Source organism: Phodopus roborovskii, unplaced genomic scaffold (genome assembly GCF_943737965.1).
Source record: "Phodopus roborovskii unplaced genomic scaffold, PHOROB, whole genome shotgun sequence".
Taxonomy (NCBI): Eukaryota; Metazoa; Chordata; class Mammalia; order Rodentia; family Cricetidae; genus Phodopus; species Phodopus roborovskii.
This window is the reverse complement of record NW_026126469.1, coordinates 4,876,650-4,894,809: the sequence shown is the minus strand read 5'-3', so window position 1 is coordinate 4,894,809 and position 18,160 is coordinate 4,876,650. Positions and strand designations below refer to the sequence as shown.

The 18,160-nt window shown below is 38.9% G+C and overlaps 1 protein-coding gene across 1 annotated transcript in view; it reads right to left on the bottom strand.

Annotated features, from left to right (window-relative positions):
* Positions 1 to 4,637: 4,637 nt before the first annotated feature.
* Positions 4,638 to 18,160, bottom strand: part of LOC127226946 (sperm-associated antigen 6) — a 94,195-nt gene continuing 80,672 nt past the window's right edge. The window contains exons 9-11 of the mRNA XM_051191118.1: positions 15,927 to 16,043; positions 11,684 to 11,829; positions 4,638 to 4,947 (exon numbers count right to left, since the gene is read on the bottom strand). Of these exons, the coding sequence (XP_051047075.1) occupies positions 4,878 to 4,947; positions 11,684 to 11,829; positions 15,927 to 16,043 (333 nt within the window). The 3' untranslated portion in view covers positions 4,638 to 4,877. The remainder of the gene's footprint in view (positions 4,948 to 11,683; positions 11,830 to 15,926; positions 16,044 to 18,160) is intronic.

The window sequence follows — 18,160 nt, the reverse complement described above, 5'->3', positions numbered from 1 at the left end:
TATGAAGATGATTTCAATAAAATTGCCAAATCACAGGGGAGACAGAGTGCCAATTGGCCATATCTTGACACCAAATGAAACTTCCAGTACTGGGATTGGGTTATATCTAATTGAAATGTTGACCAAAGGAATCCCATGAAAACCCCCCAAACAACACAGACTATTGTAAAGACCATGTATAGATTGCTTCCCATAAACAGATGGCATGGCCCCTTTGGTGAAGAAAACACCTACACACTTCATTGAACATGGAAAAGTTGAACTGATGATGCCCACATAGAGCATCCACCCTATGGGCTGTTGCCAGAAGGTACTCTGCATGTTACCGATGGAGAAACATAAATAACAACCCAGCCACAACTCTTCAGTCTACAATGGTGTCTAATGCAAGATATTCTGGTACATCAGTGGCACAGAGCTTCTGGAAGTAACCAACCAGTAACTGATTTGATTTAAGGCTCATTCCACATAATTGGAACTCACACCCAACACTGCTTGGATGACCAAGAACCTGAGATCTAGGGATCTAGGGTAAAACCAAATAGTACAGTTATACTAAAGGAACATAGCAATAAAATGACTCCTAATGACATTCTGCTAAAGTCATAGATAAAGTCATTGCCCATCCATCATCAGAGAAGCTTCCTTCTACAACTGCAACTCATGAGAACAAATACAGAGACTCACAGCAGAAAGTAAGAGACCTCAGAATACTCAGTCCTAAATAGTATTTCTCCATAAAATTCTTCCCTTGGGGGCTCAGAGAACCATTTGAAAGAGGAGGCAGAAAGAGTGTAAGATCCAGAGTAGATGCAGTACACCAAGGAATCAAGACTTTCTAGACAACAGCAGGGCTAGAGCTCATAAGAACTCACAGAGACTGAGGCAGTACACACAGGACTTGCCAGGTCTTTGTGCCAGATGGGGTCCTAGAGCTGAAAAGAGAAATGGACATACATCCTGTCCCTAACCCAGAATATTTCTCCAATTGATAGCCACTTTCAAATGAAAATTTAGTTTTCTTTCAGGGAGTCTCACTACGGAAACCAAGCACTCTTAAGAACAGCCACAAGCCCAGGAGCAGATGGCCAACAGAAAATGAACTGAATGGCATCTTTGGAGGTTCCTTGTCTCATAATGTTGTGTCGGAGCTTTTTCTTTTATCTTTTCATTTGTTTTTTATTTCTTTTTTTGCCTTGCAGCTCCACTTTTGTGTTTTTATGGGATTCCTGAATGTGCAAATGAGTGGTCTCTTGTACCTTCCTTCTGCTTATTTATTTGGTTGGTTGGTTTGGTTTGGTTTTGGTTTTTTATTTGGTTTTTATTTTTGGTCCGGTTCTAATTTATTTGTTTTATATTATTGTTTTATTATCTCTTAGATATTCCTTTGTTTTCTAACAAGAGACAGAAATGGCATAATCAGTATCTATATGTGTATGGATGACTGTCGCCTAATCAAAATGTGTGTTGTCATTTCAGGAGACAAAGGGCTAAAACATAAAGAAGTATATAAAGGTATGTCCTGCTGTGCTCAGGGCTCAGCTTTTTGATATGAATCTGCTGAGACAGTGACAGAGCAAATAAATGTTGTTTATTGGCAGGCAGCCTTAGTATTCCATTTTTCTTTCTGAAAATCTTGGGGGTGATTCAACCCATGGGTTTCACTCACAGAGACAAGCCAAAGGTGATTTAGATAATTTAGGCCGTCATAAATTTATTAAATTCCTGAACCACTCCAGCTATCTGGCTTTAGTGAGTCAAGACCCATTGGGAAAGCTGCAAGCCCAGATAACTGTCAACTGCCATGGCCAAGAACCCCTGACACTAGGGAAGCCAGAAGCAAAAATCATGGCTCTCATGGCCCCCACAAGGAGAAGTATGGTATTTCTACAGTCTTGCAGAGAGGCTACAGCAGGGACCCACATTCCTTTCAAGGTTGATAGAGTATGATCTTAAGACAGTCCTCCCAGGATGGCCCAGACCATTAGCCAAGTAGTAATAGACCTAAAGCCAGGGAATAGGTAATTCATTAAAAACAGCATTCCATACTTCGCAAAGCACAAATTGGGGGCTAGTGCACTTGGAGTGACTTCTTAATTATGGAACCTTCCATCCAGGCCAGTTGTCCAAGAACACATTTCTTCTATCAGTCCAGAAGCCAGAAAAAGAAGACTATCAGCCAATTCAGGGTGTATAACTAGTAAGCCAGGCCACCATCACCTGTTGTCTCTAACCCCTACACTCTCCTAGGTCTCTTTCTTACTGGAGCTTAATTCTTCGCACATCTGGACCTAAGGATGCTTTTTACTGTATCCACTGTCCTTCAAAGTTCACCAATCTTTGCTCTCCAGAAGGAATATCCTGAAAATGGTGACAAGGGCCAACTGAACTGGACCAGAATATCTTGAGGATTAAAATTTTTTTCAGCATTTTCACATTGCATTAGCCTCTGGTTTAAAAGCCTTCAAGTGGACCAACATAGCAATGAATGATGACCTGCTGCTGGATGGATGGACATAGGAAGATTCCACAGAAAAACATGAGAGCTCCTCACTCTCCCATAGTAGGTTTCAAGAAAAAAAAAAGGCCCAAATCTGCCAAGAAAGTCAAACACCAAGGCTCCACCCATCCCAAAGATACCATCAGCTTGGCACAGAGAGAAACAAGCTGCCTGCTCAATCCCATTTCTGTCAACCCAACATCAGGCTCTGGAATCCCTCCGAGCCTCATATTTCTATAGACTCTAGATATCTTATTTCTGTGTCTTTGTGGAACCACTGTATTAGTTAACAACTAAGGGAGCAATAGAACTTCATTATGGAAACAAATACAAAGGGCCTATGAAATCAAGCAGATCCACATCCATGTACCTGGCCTAGACACATGTCTAAGTCCTTCTTGTAAGTGCATGAGTACTATGGCATTTAAGTTATGATCCAATGACATACCTCTCCTAGAAACTTGACTTCATTGCCCAAGGCTGATCACCCTGCCTATAGGTATGCATAGCTACAGTCCCTTTAGTGCCAGAAGTTGACAAACTGATTTGAGGATAAGAATTAACATAATATTAACATTAGTGGATTAAAGGGCAGCACTGGCTGACTAATGCCCAGATGGTCAGATAGCAAGGAATGAATACTGTATGAGAAACCTACACAGTCATCTAAAGTAGCATGGACACAAACCGTAGAGGTCCTACCACCAGTTGGACCAGTTAAGCCAGATCATTGACTAATCAAAGTTATGTATAAATTATAGCATAAGGTATTTTCCTGATAACCAGACTTCACTGACCAGAGTATTTCACCCATGACAGTAGTTTTGTTAAAGGAGAGTGCCTTTTGGAGTGTTTCATGATGAACCAAATTCCATCACTGAGTTGAAATCTCTGCCAAAGTGAAGCTCAGCACAAAAGGCAGAACTCACAGTGCTGACCAGGACTCTCCAACTAGGAACAGCAACAGAGGTCAATGCATACATGGACTCTAAATAGCCTTTGCCAACATCCATATACATGAAGTGTTATATAAAGAAAAGGGCCCAATCAACTCAGGAGAAAAATATAGCGCAAAGAAATCCTTGAGACCTTAGATGCTGTTTAGGTCCCTAAAGAGATAGTAGCCATGCATTGTTGGGGAAATCAAAGAGACATTACATTTACCTGTATAATGACTAGCAATTCTAGTTCACATAAACAAAAATATGTTGAAAACTGTTGGTCATAAAGAAGTGTTAAGTTTTGACTAATATGTGCATTGTTGAAATAATGATGGCAGAGATGGGTCCAGAAAAAATGTCCAGACTAAATGAAAAGAATCAAAGGTTGGAAGAGTCCAAGAAGGAAACATGAAACTAGAACTTTAGGACAGGTCCCACTGCCCTAAAGGTTGTCTAGGAGACCTGTACTTCCTCTTCAGGCCCCCAGTGAGGCTTCCTTAGGTCCAAATTTACAATATACTGACAATCAAAGATTCTCAACTCCAAAGACAGATTCCCAATGTCAGAAAAAAATCACTGGATTAAAAAAAAAAAAAAAGACAGTCTAATGCTGTTTTTAATACTTTATTGAAATCTTCTTTGACCCCATTACTGAATCTAATATAAAATGCATATAAAGTCTGAGCCTGATGTAGTCTGTTCAAATTACTTAAATCCCTGAAAACATGACTTCTGAAATTTGGTGAAATAAACCTACAAAAAGGGAACAATGGAGACAAATATCCCATGTTTTGTCCTTGAATATGAACCACAAATAAGAAACTTCTAAAGAGGGACAGAGTGCACAGATACCACATGTAATACTAGGAACCCTTCAGCGAGGAACCAAAGTGGGAAAAGAGCTGCAAACCCAGTGGGAATGAGGACACCATGCCTAAGTTCTTAGGAAACCCAATAAGCTACTCAGCTTCTGTGTTTGTCCAGTGGATTTGCGCGACCAGCATCAGTGCCTCTTCAAGGTTATTTACCCCTATCATCAGGTCAACTTTCAACTCTTTTCCTTCTAGATGCTTCTGTGTAACTTGAACGGTGTATGAGAAAATAACCCAAATGACCCAATACTGCTGAACAGCATTTCTTAGCTGGAGAGTGTGTTTGTGCTGTTTGCATGTGGTTTCCAGAAGAACAATAACAAATGTTTTAAACCTTTTAATGTCTTTTTAAGTCTATCTTTAGAGAAATTCCTATGCATGCAAATGGCTATGACTAGTCCTTCATATATTCCAGCTACTAATTCTTAAACTATTACATACATTTAGAAAACATTATCTAAAGGTATCTCACATTGAGTAAAGCTAGAATGTACTTTCAAAGAACTTTAACAATCATTATTCATACTCTCCTTGGAAATGGCAGAGTATAAAAACATGCTTTGTTCAGTTGGTAAGTGGCTGGTAGCTGTCCACCCTCTGCAGAAGTGTGTCTGAGTATCCAGGGGAGTAGTACCTGAAAAAATATATTTCTATTAGAGAGGGAAATCTTTCAAAGGTGGACTCAAAAGATCCTACATAAGAATTCACTGAAATATATTATTGTGAAACTTCATGTGTTCTTAATAATTATACTCTTCTAATAATGCTTTATGCTTACGGTTAGAGACTATGAAGAATACCAACTTACAATGCTGAACTTGAGAAGGAATAGAACACGTGAGAAACATATAATGACAACTGTTTAGCAAAACCTTCAATCCATGGGCAAAATTTCATTTCAGACACTATTTTTATCAAATGAGTGATGTTACTTTTTTCTATTGACTTTATGTGTATGTTTTACCTTTATATATGTATGCATACCACTTTCATATCTTGTGGCCTCAGAAGCCTGAAGGCATCAGATCTCCTGGCACTGGAATGACAAATGGTTTTGAACCACCATATGGGTGTTTAGAACTGAACCAGATCCTCCTGAAGAGCAACCAGTACTCTCAACTGCTGAGCCACCTTTCCATCTCCATAACATTACTTTAAAAGGGCCATAGCTAATAGATTATTACCATGTTAGACTATGTAATTTATCATTACTAATCAACTTCTGCACTCCAGATGCCTTATAAATCATTTTAATATACATTTTAATTATATCTGGTAATAATTCACAATGAATAACTGATCAACAAATTACTTATAAAATTATTATAATATAGAGTATGGACTGCCTTCATTGGTTCTTGGGTATGCCTATATATCCAGACATATATGCCCATATATAGATACATATACACACACACACACACACACGTATATACACATAGTGATGTAAATGCATATTTTTAAATTAAACATTTCATAAAAGATTAGTATAAAATATTAAAAATCCATGGTAGGATAATTTGCTATATGTAAATAAACAAAACCATATCAAATAATGTGTCAGGTATTCTAGTATAAAATAAAGAATTTTAAAATCTGAAAATATAATTTAAAAATTTTCTTAACATTCATCCAAAATAATTAAATTTTCAAAATTTTTTTCTAAATAAAATCTAGTGTTAGAGACTTCATTTGGCCTCGTTTAGCTAACTTTATCTACTTAAAAATTTATGGATTATATTATATTAATTTCCTCCATTATGTTCATTTAAGATGCAAAAAATCAACAGCTGTATTTTTTTCAATAACTTCTTTTTCATTAATGCAGTCAGGGTTAAACTAAACATACACAAATATCTAAAACTCTCTTTTTTAAATTTTTTATTTGAAAAACATACTTTTCATTTTACATACCAACCCCAGTTCCCACTCCCTCCCCTTCTCCTGCCGCCCCTCACCTACCCTCTTCCCATCCTCTATCCACTCCTCATAGGGAGTAAGGCCTTCCCTGGGGAGTCAACAAAGTCTGGCATACCAAGTTGATGCAGGACCAAGGCTGAGCAAGGTATCCCATCATAGAGAGTGGGTTCCAAAAAGCCAATTCATGCCCCTGGGATAGGTCCTGGTGTCACTTCCAAGGGCCCCCCTCCAACAGTTCAACTCACATAACTGTCACCCACATTCAGAGGGTCTAGTTCAGTCCCATGCAGGTTCCCTGGCTGTCAGTCCATAGTCCATGAGCTCCCACTAGCTCAGGTCAACTGTCTCTGTGTTTTTCCCCAGCATGCTCTTGACCACCTTCCCACCTTGTTCATATGATCCCTCCTCCCTCTCTTCAGCTGAACTCCAGGAGCTCAGCCCAGAGTTTGGCTGTGATCACTGAATCTGCTTCCTTTGGTTACTGGATGTAGGTTCTAAGATGACAATTAGAGCAGTCAACAACCTGATTAAAGGGGAAAGCCCATTCAGACACCCTCTCCATTTTTGCTAAGAGTCTTAGCGGGGATCATCCTTGAGGATTCCTGAGAATTTCTCTAGCACCTGGTTTCTCCCTAACCCCATAATGGTTCACTCTATCAAGTCATCTCTTTCATTGGGTCTCCTACTTTGTCCATCCCCCAACTGGTTCTTCTTGATCCCTCACATCTCCTCCTTCTCACCCCACCTCCCAGTTTACCCAGGACATCTTAACCATTTTCCCTTCCTGAGGCCCTCAATGTGTGCCTCTTTGGGTCCTCCTTTTTACCCAGCTTCTCTGAGGTTGTGGATTGTAGCCTGGTTATCCTTTGCTTTACATCTGATATCCACTTACGAGTGAATATTAGATTAGATGAGTGAATCCCCACAAGGCCTTCTGTTTTGAAATATGGCTTTCAGTGGTGAATTTCTTTAAGTAGTCTTTAGCTTAAGGGTTCACAATTATTTCTCTATTAGTCTAAATACAAATTTTAAAGCTTGCCTCAGTCACCTATGTCCCTTTAAATGCTTCTGATGTACACAGATACCTTTTATCTACCTATAAGTAGATTTCCTATGATTTTCTTAAATTATGTGGCTTAGTATTGTACCCACTAGCCACACAAAGCTAAAGAGCACTTGAATAGAGTTTTACAAGAGGAATTGAATATTTTGTACTTAAGTTTTCAAATTGATAATGCAATATCAGAAAACATTTAATATAGTTGTAATAATTTTTAATTGGAAAAATGTTCATATAATATGTTCTGATCATAGTTTCCCCTCCTCCAACTTCTCTGAGAGCATTCTAACTTTACTGCCCACACACTTCCATGCCCTTTTACTCTCTTTTTTTTTAAAAAAAAAAAAAGCAGACAAACAAAACACTTTCAAAAAAGAAAGAGAAAAATGTAGGGAGCTGTCTTTCTGGGGCTGCAATTGAAACCAGCCAAGCAGCCCTAAATTCATACCTGAGTGGGGGTGTGTGGATGAGGGAAAGAAGTTTGTACCTGAGTGGGGTGAGTGTGGATGAGGGAAAGGCTAGCTATAGATGATAAAGAAAAGACAGAGACACAGAATAAAAGTCAGGAGGGAAGATCAGTCAATACTGAAATGCCACAAGTTTATTTTTCACCACTCATATATTTTACCCAAAAGGAGTAACACAGTATCATGTATACAGAACAGACTTTTCTTCCCCACTGTAACCACACCTTAGGTTCAACTTCTTGTTCCCTAGCCTTGAGGGTCAGGAGTAGCCACACCTTTGACCTTTGTCTTATGACTGCTGAGGTAGCTTGTGTCAAGATGGAGCATGGCCATATTTATGGGTTCCCACAGAAAAACACAACACAGAGAAATACACAAAATTGGAAAGCATAATATAGAAGCAAAAGACAAATACGACAAAAAAAATGCCCAAACAAAGTATTATGAGACAAAAAATCTACAGAAACACCATTGAGTTCATTTAGTGCTGCTCAAGTGTGGTAACTATACCTGCCCTCAAGTGTGGTAACTATGCCAAATGAGATTCTATTTAAAACACTGATTTTTTTCCTTCAAAAGCAAGAGTCAGTTGAAGATAGTTTTTTTTATTATGGATAGGAGCCCGTATGCACTTCCACCCTCAGCACTGGGCACCATCTGGCTTAAACCTGTACAGGATCTATGCATGCTACCATGGTTTCTGTGAGTTCATATGTGTTAGTCCTGCTGTGTCTGGAAGGCATGGTTTCCTTGGAGTTATCCATCATTTTGGCTCTCATATGTTGTCTGTATGAATCTCAAAGTATGACTCATAAATGAATATATCATGTGTCTACTAACACCAGAAAGCCCCCATTCTTCCTAGTGTATACTGATGCTAACAAATTGAAAACTATCTAATTCTATATATCTTTATAATCAATATAATCCAATATATGGAATTAATGAAGCACCTAATCCCTATATGTATTTATCTTTTACCACTTACACAGCCATGGACAAAATTAAACATTTTCTTTCTGAAAAAAAAAGTGTCTAATTCATTTGTTAGTGACTATGCACCAAACAGATAATTGTATGGAAAATTTCAGTCGCAATCAACTTTCTTCTAGCTTTGTACTGCCTTTATTAAGGTTTATAATAATTTTAAATACTTCAAGATATTTAATTTTTCTTTATTATTATTTTACATGTCGATCCCAGTTCCCTCTCCCTCCTTACCTCCCTTTTACCCTCTCTGCCCCCTCACATGCACCCTGACCACCCTCCCCAACCCTCCACCCACCCCAATTCCACATGTAGGGCAATGCCATCCAAGTGGAGTCATGTAGATCTGTCAGGTCATTTGAAGTAGGGACTAGGACTTCTCTCTTGTCTCTAGGTTAAGGCAGTTATCCCTCCATGGGGGATGTGTTCACAAGGTCCTTTTGTGCACCAGGGATTCATCCTGGTTCCACTGTCTGAGATCCCTTAGACTGCTCAGTCCTTCTGGCTGAGACCCATATTAAGGGGGTCCTAAGTCAGTCCCATGCTGGATTTCCAGCTATCAGTCTGGGGGGCCCATCAGCTCCTCCTTGTTCAGGTCAGTTGTCTCTATGTGTTTTTGCAACCTGGTCTTGTCCTCTCCATCTGCATCTGGATTCTAGTTCGACTCAGTGTTTAGGTATGGGTGTTTCCTTCTGTTTCCAACAGGCATTATTAGTTGAGGGCTCCATGGATAAGTTAGTTGTGGATCTCACTATCCGGGAAGGGTATTTATGGTAGCCTTTCCACAGAAGCTCAAGTTGTTAGTTGGCGGCAGTCTTGTAGGTCTCTAGACCTTTCTTTAGGTTCAGTTTTCTCTTCAAACCAATAATGGCTCCCTCATGCTCTCTCTCTCTCTCTCTCTCTCTCTCTCTCTCTCTCTCTCTCTCTCTCTCTCTCTCTCTCTCTCTCTCTCTCCTGTCTTCTATTCCTACCCTGACTCAATCTTCCTAGTCACACATGATTTCCTTTCCTGCCCCTCTCTTTCTCTTACTTCTCTCTCCATTCACTGCCCCCCCCCATTTCCCCTGTGCTCTGGGGGGACTTGTCCCTTCCCACTTTTGTGAGGGAGTTTATATGAATCTCTTAGGATATACCTTGTATACTTGTTCCTCTGGTGGTGTGAATTATAGGCTGGTGATCCTTTGCTCTAGGTCTTAAAATCCATATATGAGTGAGTACATACCATGTTCCTCTTTTTGTGACTGGGTTACCTCATTCAGGATGGTTTCTTCATGTACCATCCACTTGCCTGCGAATTTCAAGATTCCATTATTTTTTTCTGCAGAGTAGTATTCCATTGTGTAGATATGCCACATCTTCTTTATCATTCTTCAGTTGAGGCTGCCCTAAACTCTTAACCCTTTCAGTCACTCTGTCACCTACTTATTTACCTTTGTATTTTGTGTGGTGTGCAATGTTAGTAATTGAGATGACAAAACAAAAAGAAAAAGAGCCTACTTATGTCATTCACACATACATAGAAGACACTAGCTCATGGAAGACACATGGTCCTCTGGCTCTTACAGTCTTTTAGCCCCCATTTTTGGGATGTTCCCTGAGTCTTACTTGAAGGGGTTGCATTGTAGCTCTCTACTATTTGTTGTATTTTATACATAGTAGTTATACATGTTATAATAGTAGCTTCTTTGATACTATTAAAGTGATTTATTGAAACTTTTTTAGTCAAGGAGGTCTTGTAAGCATCTTAAATGTGTATGGACTTGGGGCTGAAAGGGATGGCTCAGTGGTTAACATCATTTGGTGCATTTTCAGAGGACCAGGTTCATTTTTCATATTGTGGCTCACAACCCCAGTTCTAGGGGCTCTCATTCCCTCTTCTGGCCTCTGTGGACACTAGACACACAGGTGGTATACTTACACACATACAGGTAAAACACTGATATACATACAATCAGAACATAATCTTGTAACTTTAGAGTTTATTGTCTGAATACTTATGAGTAAAAATAATTTTTAATTTTAATGTTTTTATGCTTTTAAAATCAAGGTTACTTCTTATCTTAAAAACAGAAAGTGCTAATTATTAAATAGAAAGACATAGATAAAAGTCATAGCTTATAGCTAACAATTAAGTTTTTAAATCTGGAATGTGTATTTTCTAATGGTGATATAGAAAATATACACATTTTGTCAAGACTCAGTTGTTTAAGTTACTCTATTTTTCCTTGACAATTTTACTTTTATTTAAGATGCAATTAATGTCTAATTCTCTTTTTGGTTTATAAGATCTGAGTCTTTAGTTTATTGCTCTGCAAATCAACTTTTTAAAAAAATATATATATTCATCAGAGCTGCAGGTAGAGCTCTGAAGTGACATGAGGTCTTGGGTTCAGTTCCTGAATTGCAAAAAAATATGCATGTTATCAACCTTGCAACAACCTCCTGTTCAAGGACAGGTAGCTCACAGCTGTAACTTCAAATCAACCCTGGCTATTTAGTGAGACCCTGTCTCAAAATTAAAAGTAGCTGTTCTGAGTAACTGCATGTTATAGACATCATTCATGAAATTTCTTTATATTTCATTTTGTTACTCGACATGGCTTTTCTAATTATTATACTTCCAGTAATGTAGGTATAAACTTAAGAAATGCAATGCCCAGAGAATAGCAGATATTCACAATTTCAAAGCAATTTAATTTGAACCCTGCATTTGGTTATTTAATAAAGTATATATCAAAATAGTAAGAACATGTCATAAATGACATTCCAGATTGATTGAATGTATCAATAAGGACATAATCTAATTATTTAGTTTGCATGAGGTAAAAGAGCATTGTGTAAAATTTCCAAGTCCACATACTTACACACTTGATATAAAGACTGCATTTAAAAAATGAAAACATTGCAATATTGAACTTTCCAGACCCTCTCCTCACCGTACTATTTCCTCGGGGTAGCAGTTGTTAATGCTGTTGATGTATTCCTGCAGGAGAGAGCCGGGCTCTGCTTTTATCTCTTGGACCTTTTTAAGTCCTCCGCTAGTTACAAAAAGCCGCCGAGCTTTGCTGTCATGTGGCAGCACCTTGAAGGGAGAATGCACAAAATATCATTTCTTCCTTCCCGAGCTAGAGTTTTATTTCTGAAAATAACTTAGAGGAAAATTTATTCTCAATATATCTATAACAGAGTAATCCAGATCTGCTGGTAATCGGTAGTAAAATACACTCTGAAAAGTATATCAACTTTTTATGCTGTAGAAGTAGAATAAAGCAATGAACATGAGCCAAGCTAATGTTATTCACTCATACATACAGCTTACACTCCAAAGTCTTTCCTCCTCAACAGAACAGAATGCAGGCTCCTGAGCAAGGTGGGAAGGGTCCCTTCTATCCATTTCCTAATTCTTGTCCAGGGTCCTCACCAGGTAATCTTCAACTGCATCTGTTGCAGTAACTCAGAGCATGGATGCTGTTGTGTTGCTTGCCTTTGCCTGTGCCCTTCTCTCTCTCTAGAATGCCTTCCCGCCACACTGAATTATCTCCATTTGCCTGGTCAACTCTTTCTCACTGTCTGCAGCAGTAACTTTAGAAAAATATTAGCTGGGTGCAGTGGACACGTAATCTCAGCACATAGACCAGAGGAGGATGACCTGGGACGACTGGGAATAAAAGCCAACTGAGGCACTCAAAAAAAAAAAAAAAAAAAAAAAAAAGAAAAAGAAAGAAAAGAAAGGAAGGAAGGAAGAAAGAAAGAAAGAAAGAAAGAAAGAAAGAAAGAAAGAAAGAAAGAAAGAAAGAAAGGAAGGAAGAAAGGAAGAAAGGAAGAAAGGAAGAAAGAAAGAAAAGACAAGAAAAGAAGATCTAAGAGAGAAAGTTCAGTGGCAGAGCAAGTCCCTAGGTTTGATGCCCGCCTAAGGGAGAGGGGAAGAGAAAGGGTGGGAGGAAGGGAAGGACAAAAAGGGACACAGGGAAGAGAGCCTTTAAGTAACTCTACCATCTGCAGGCAGCAAACACTCTCCAAGATACATTTATAAGAGATTCAATCCTATTTTTAAAAAATCTTCAGTTCATTTGACTTTCATGGTCTAACTTTCACATATTCTACTGACTTTTCTCTTTTCTATTTAATTTTTTAAATAATATATTTTGATCATGTTTCCTCTCTCTTCCTCCTGCTAGATCCTCCCCACCTGCCTAGCCATTCTACTTTTCTCTCTCTCCCTCCCTCTCTCTCTCTCTCTCTCTCTGTCTCTCTCTTTCTCTCTCTCTCACACACACACACATACACAAAATTACTTTTATTTGTCTAGTATGAACCTTCAGCATAGGAGGTTAGCATTCATTTTTATAGCAGTTCAGTAAGACCAGCATATCTTTTTCACTGGCCTAAAGATTAACTCTGAAGGGGTATTGTTCCAAAGCTGGTGTCTATGGGTGACCCACTCATCCCTTACTCCTCATTCTCAAATGGCCAAATTAGCCAGTCAGTTCCTATTTAGCACCCAAAACTCATGCAAGCAAAAAAAAAAAAAAAACAAAAAAAAAAAAAAAAAAAAAAACAAAAACAAAAAAAAAAAAAAAAACCAAAAAACAAAAACACAGATCAGCTTACTCCATGTAAAAATTTAGTATTTTAATGTAGTATTTTATCTGTATTATGTGGTTAGTCGGATTGTCATGTTACGAAGAGGAAAGAACATTTTGTTGTTTTCTTAAAAGGGGGAAACAACACAGATGTTTGTGGCACCAAACCTTAGAACCTTACTCAGAGGTGGCTTAATCTCTGGGAAGCCTTATTTCCAGTAACAACAATGCTTAGAGGTCAGCTGGACAGAGAATTGAAAGCTGTTTGTAATCTGGCATTCAGATGAATACCTAACTCTAGCATCTACTTAAACTTAGCATCTAGCATTCTTAAAACTTAGAATGACAGGCTGCACAGAGTAGCACACTTCTGCAATCTCAGCACCTAAGATGCTGAGACAGAAGGATCGTGAATGAGCTCCAGGCAGTTGGAGCTACACAGGAGACAGGTTTTGTTCATTAGTTGCAGAAATACGATGTGCAAACAGAAGAGTCTCATCTGTATGGTTCTGTAAGACTATTCAAATGAATATGTTCTCTTCTACTAATTAATCAAAAATGCAATTGCCTTAACCACTTGAATGTTTTGTTTCTTTTTATTTTTACTTTTTAATGTTTTGTTTGTTTGAGACAGGTTTTAACTATGTAGCCCTGGCTGGCCTGGAACTTCTTATATAGATCAGGCTGGGACTAAACTCACAGAGATCATCCTGCCTCTGCCTCCTGAGTGCTGGGACTAAAGATGTGTGCCACCATAATGAGTCTTAATATTTTATTTCTTTTAAAACAATATTTGGTTATTTTGTTTTCATTTTTACTTATTTAATGTGTGTCTTTGACTAAAGTAAATTCTTAATATATATCATCTCATTTAATATTTACAATAAAAAGGCACTTAAAACTCACATCTTACATCTAAACAAACTAAAGCTTTGGAGGGTCCCACTTTACTAAAGAATTGGAATAAAGCTGGGGTTACAATTCAGTTGTAGAGCATATGTCTAGTATATGTAAAACCTTGGGGACCCTGCCAAGTGCCAAACAATAACTTCTAATGGCACTCAGACCACTATGGCTGGTGATTTACACGGGCTCTTTTTCTATGTCATGTGTGGAGCACAGTCTCAGTAGTTCGCAGGAGCCAAACAACATATCTGACCAACAATGACCGTCATGTGGTCCCTCTTTACCAGCTGGCGTCTCACGCTTCTCAACTTAACAACATTTCTATCTAGTTAGTTACACTGAACATGCAATCATCCAAGAAATATGACTATGACAGTCATATTTGTTGAAATTTTCCATAAATTTTGGATATTCATGGCTAAAGAGATGTCCCAGCATTTAAGAATTTGCACTGCAGAGAATCCAAGCTCCATTCCTGGAGGCTACATGATGGCTCCCATCACCTATGACTCCAAGTCCATGTAAGCTGTGCCCTCTTGTGGCCTCAGGCAGGAGGCAAGCACGTGGTGCACAGACATACATGTGAGCAAACATTCACACACAGAAAAGAAATTTAAACTCAAACATTTTAAAACAAGTGAATATGACTGAGTGACAGAATCAGTAAGTGCATAGAGTTTCTAAAAAATGTTTCAGGGGCTCGAATTTTTCTTTTTCTTTCTTTTTTAAATAAAAATTTTTGCTGTGCTCCTAGATGTCTGAGATTAAAGGACACTGGGAAAGAGGAAAAGATACTTATCAATGCAAAACAGCAGTACGAGGGTTCACCTCTTTAAAATCTTATATCACTATCATCATCACTATTATTATTACCATGAGTGGATGTGGACACATGCATGTGCAGGTCATGGCACACATATGGATGTCAGAGAACAATTTTCCAGGTTCTATCATTCTATGGGTTCAGGGACCCAATTCAGGCTGTCAAGCTTCTATGCCAAGTACTTCTGAGCCATTTAGTCAGCCTGATGGTGATGTTTTATGTGTTTACATACTAGGTACTTCCTAATAAATTTTTTTTCTCTTTTTCTTACATTCTTTTTTTTTTAACTTGTCGATCCTAGTTCCCTCTCCCTCACTCCCTCCCTCCCTGTCTCTCTCCCTCTCTGCCCCCTCATATGCACCCTGACCACCCTCCCCTCCCATCCCCCCACCCCAATTCCACATGTAGGGCAATGCCATCCAGGTGGGGTCATGTAAATTTGTCAAGTCATTTGAAACAGGGACTAGGACTTCTGTCTCTAGGTTAAAGCAGTATCCCTCCATGGGGGATGTGTCCACAAGGTCCTTTTGTGCACCAGGAATACATCCTGGTTCCACTGTCTGAGGTCCCTTAGACTGCTCAGTCCTTCTATCTGAGACCCATATCCTGAGAAAAAAATTTAAAAACAGGGTAGAGAGGGGCATGAATGGGAAAAAACAGTGTAGAGGCTATATGAGAAACATGGAAAAGGAGGGAGAGTTACAAGTCTCTGTGAGTTTTAACCTATGCATCTGTGTAAATACATATTGGTAGAAGCTGAGGATTAAATAGAGGAGCCCATACCCCACCTTGAAGAAGAGAACAGCAGAGCAGCAAGTTGGCAGATGACTACTGTTTTCTTTCTTTCCTTGCAAGTACATCTCTTACCTTACTGAACTGCCCAACAACGTGTTTCAGGATATTGGGAGGTGCGTCATACAGAAACGGCTCAAGGGCTGGAAGGTAGGTGCATTTTTGAAGGATATTCTTTATGGCTTTTTTACTCTGTTAAAATACAAAGCAAATTCATATAAAAATCTTAACAATCCATAGCCTATATTACTGGTCTAACCTACACTTGTTAACACTTTTTTTAAATAGTTGTATAAAAAACTACTTTGAGTGGTTTTTATGACAGAATACCTTGAAAGTTGTCTCCGTGCTAAATCTTAAAACATAAAGTGAATTTTTTTATTTTTTATTTTTTATTTTACATGTTGATCCCAGTTCCCTCTCTCCCCCTCCCTCTTACCCTCTCTGCCCCCTCACATGCACCCTGACCACCCTCCCATCCCATCCCCCCACCCCAGTTCCACATGTAGGGCAATGCCATCCAGGTGGGGTCATGTAAATCTGTCAAGTTATTTGAAGTAGGGACTAGGGCTTCTCTCCAAAGTGAATTTTTAAGTTCTTAAAATATGTATGATGAAGTTAAAATTATAAAGCATAATGTTATAGGCTATAATTCATCATCCATTTCATAATTATATAGACAGTGCACTATGGTGTATAAAGTTTATAGATATGAAACAGGTTACTAAAATACCCTATTCTAATCAATAAATATGAGAAAATACCTATTTACAGTGTCATTTTCAGGTATATATACATTCAGAAGTGTCTATTGTGAGCATTTACAGAGATGCAGTGATGTCATAGGTAGATATTTCCTCCTTCACAAGTAGATGCTAAACACTATTTATTGAACTCCCAACAACAGAGATTGCATCACCCACCACAAAAGGACAGGCACTGCATGTACCCATGCTTCCTTGCCTTTGGCATGGCTCCTTCTTTCAAAGAGACACCATGCAGTGCTGCTCCATAAAAGCTTGTGACTGAAGGGCCTATTGTGACTGTAGTATGCCACAACTAGTTCTGAAGCTATTGTGTTTGTTTCTCTTCCATTCTGACCTCACTCTTTTCCTGAGAACTGCACATCTTTGTGCTGTTGTACAGTTGTTTGTCCTACTGCTCACACTTCCTTTCTATGAAGCCTTCCAACTTTGTTATTGGATGTTTAGTCAATGCTATTGAAAGGAAGGACACAGTAAATTTTGTAAGTTGATTATGCAAAACTTTTATAAGATATATGGTAGTAGTAAATGATGGATTAAATTTTAAACTTTTCTTTAGATATCCAAACTAAGCAGGCTTGTTTGGCCTTTTGTCTTTTTGTCTTTTTGTATGGCCTTTGTCATTTGGCCTCAAATATTATTTCATATATTAAATAAGATGTAAGAGATTCAATCTAACCTTTCCCCCATATATTTTGTAAGCTTAAAGTAAACTCTGACTTTTCAACAATATTACTACATTGTTGTGGTGGTTTGAATGACAAATGTTCCCCCATTGGCTCAGGCATTTGAATATATGTTTGCCAGTTGGTGGTGTTATTTGGGAAGGCTTAGAAGGTGTGGCCCTTGCTGGAGCAATGGTGACTCAGAACTTGGGGGAGTGGCCAAGCAATGACTAGTCTAACTTGAGGCCCAAGTCCTGAGAGGATGCCTGGATGACCAGGAACTGGAAACTGGATGGCCGAGAGACCTAAGGTAGAACCAAACAACTGGTCAAAAAAAGGAAATGAAATGACCCCTAATGTTATTCTGCTGTACTCATAGATCAGTGCTTAGCACAATTTCATCAGTGTCTTCACCTAGCAGGTGATGGGAGTGGATGAAGAGACCCACAGCCAAACATTCCACAGAGCTCAGGGAACCCTGCAAAAGTGGAAGAGTCAGGATTTTATGAGCAAGAGGGATGGAGCACACCAGTAGAACACAGTTCATGGAATCAACTAAGCAGGGCTCATAGGAGCTGACAGAGACTTAAGCGACAACCATGGAGTCTACACAGCTCTATGCTAGACCCTTGCATATAGGTTGTGTTTGTTTAGCTTGGGGTGTTTGTGGGACTCCTAACAGTGGGAGAAGGATATCTTTGGCTCTTCTGCTTGGTCATGGGACCCTTTGCCTCCTACTTGGTTGCCTCGCCCAGCCTTAATAAGAAGGTTTGTGCCTAGTTTTATTGCATCTTGTTATGCAATGTTCAATTGATATCCCTGGGAAATGGAGGCAGTGGATCTGGAGGAGAAAGGAGGTGGGGAGTGGGACTGGAAGGAG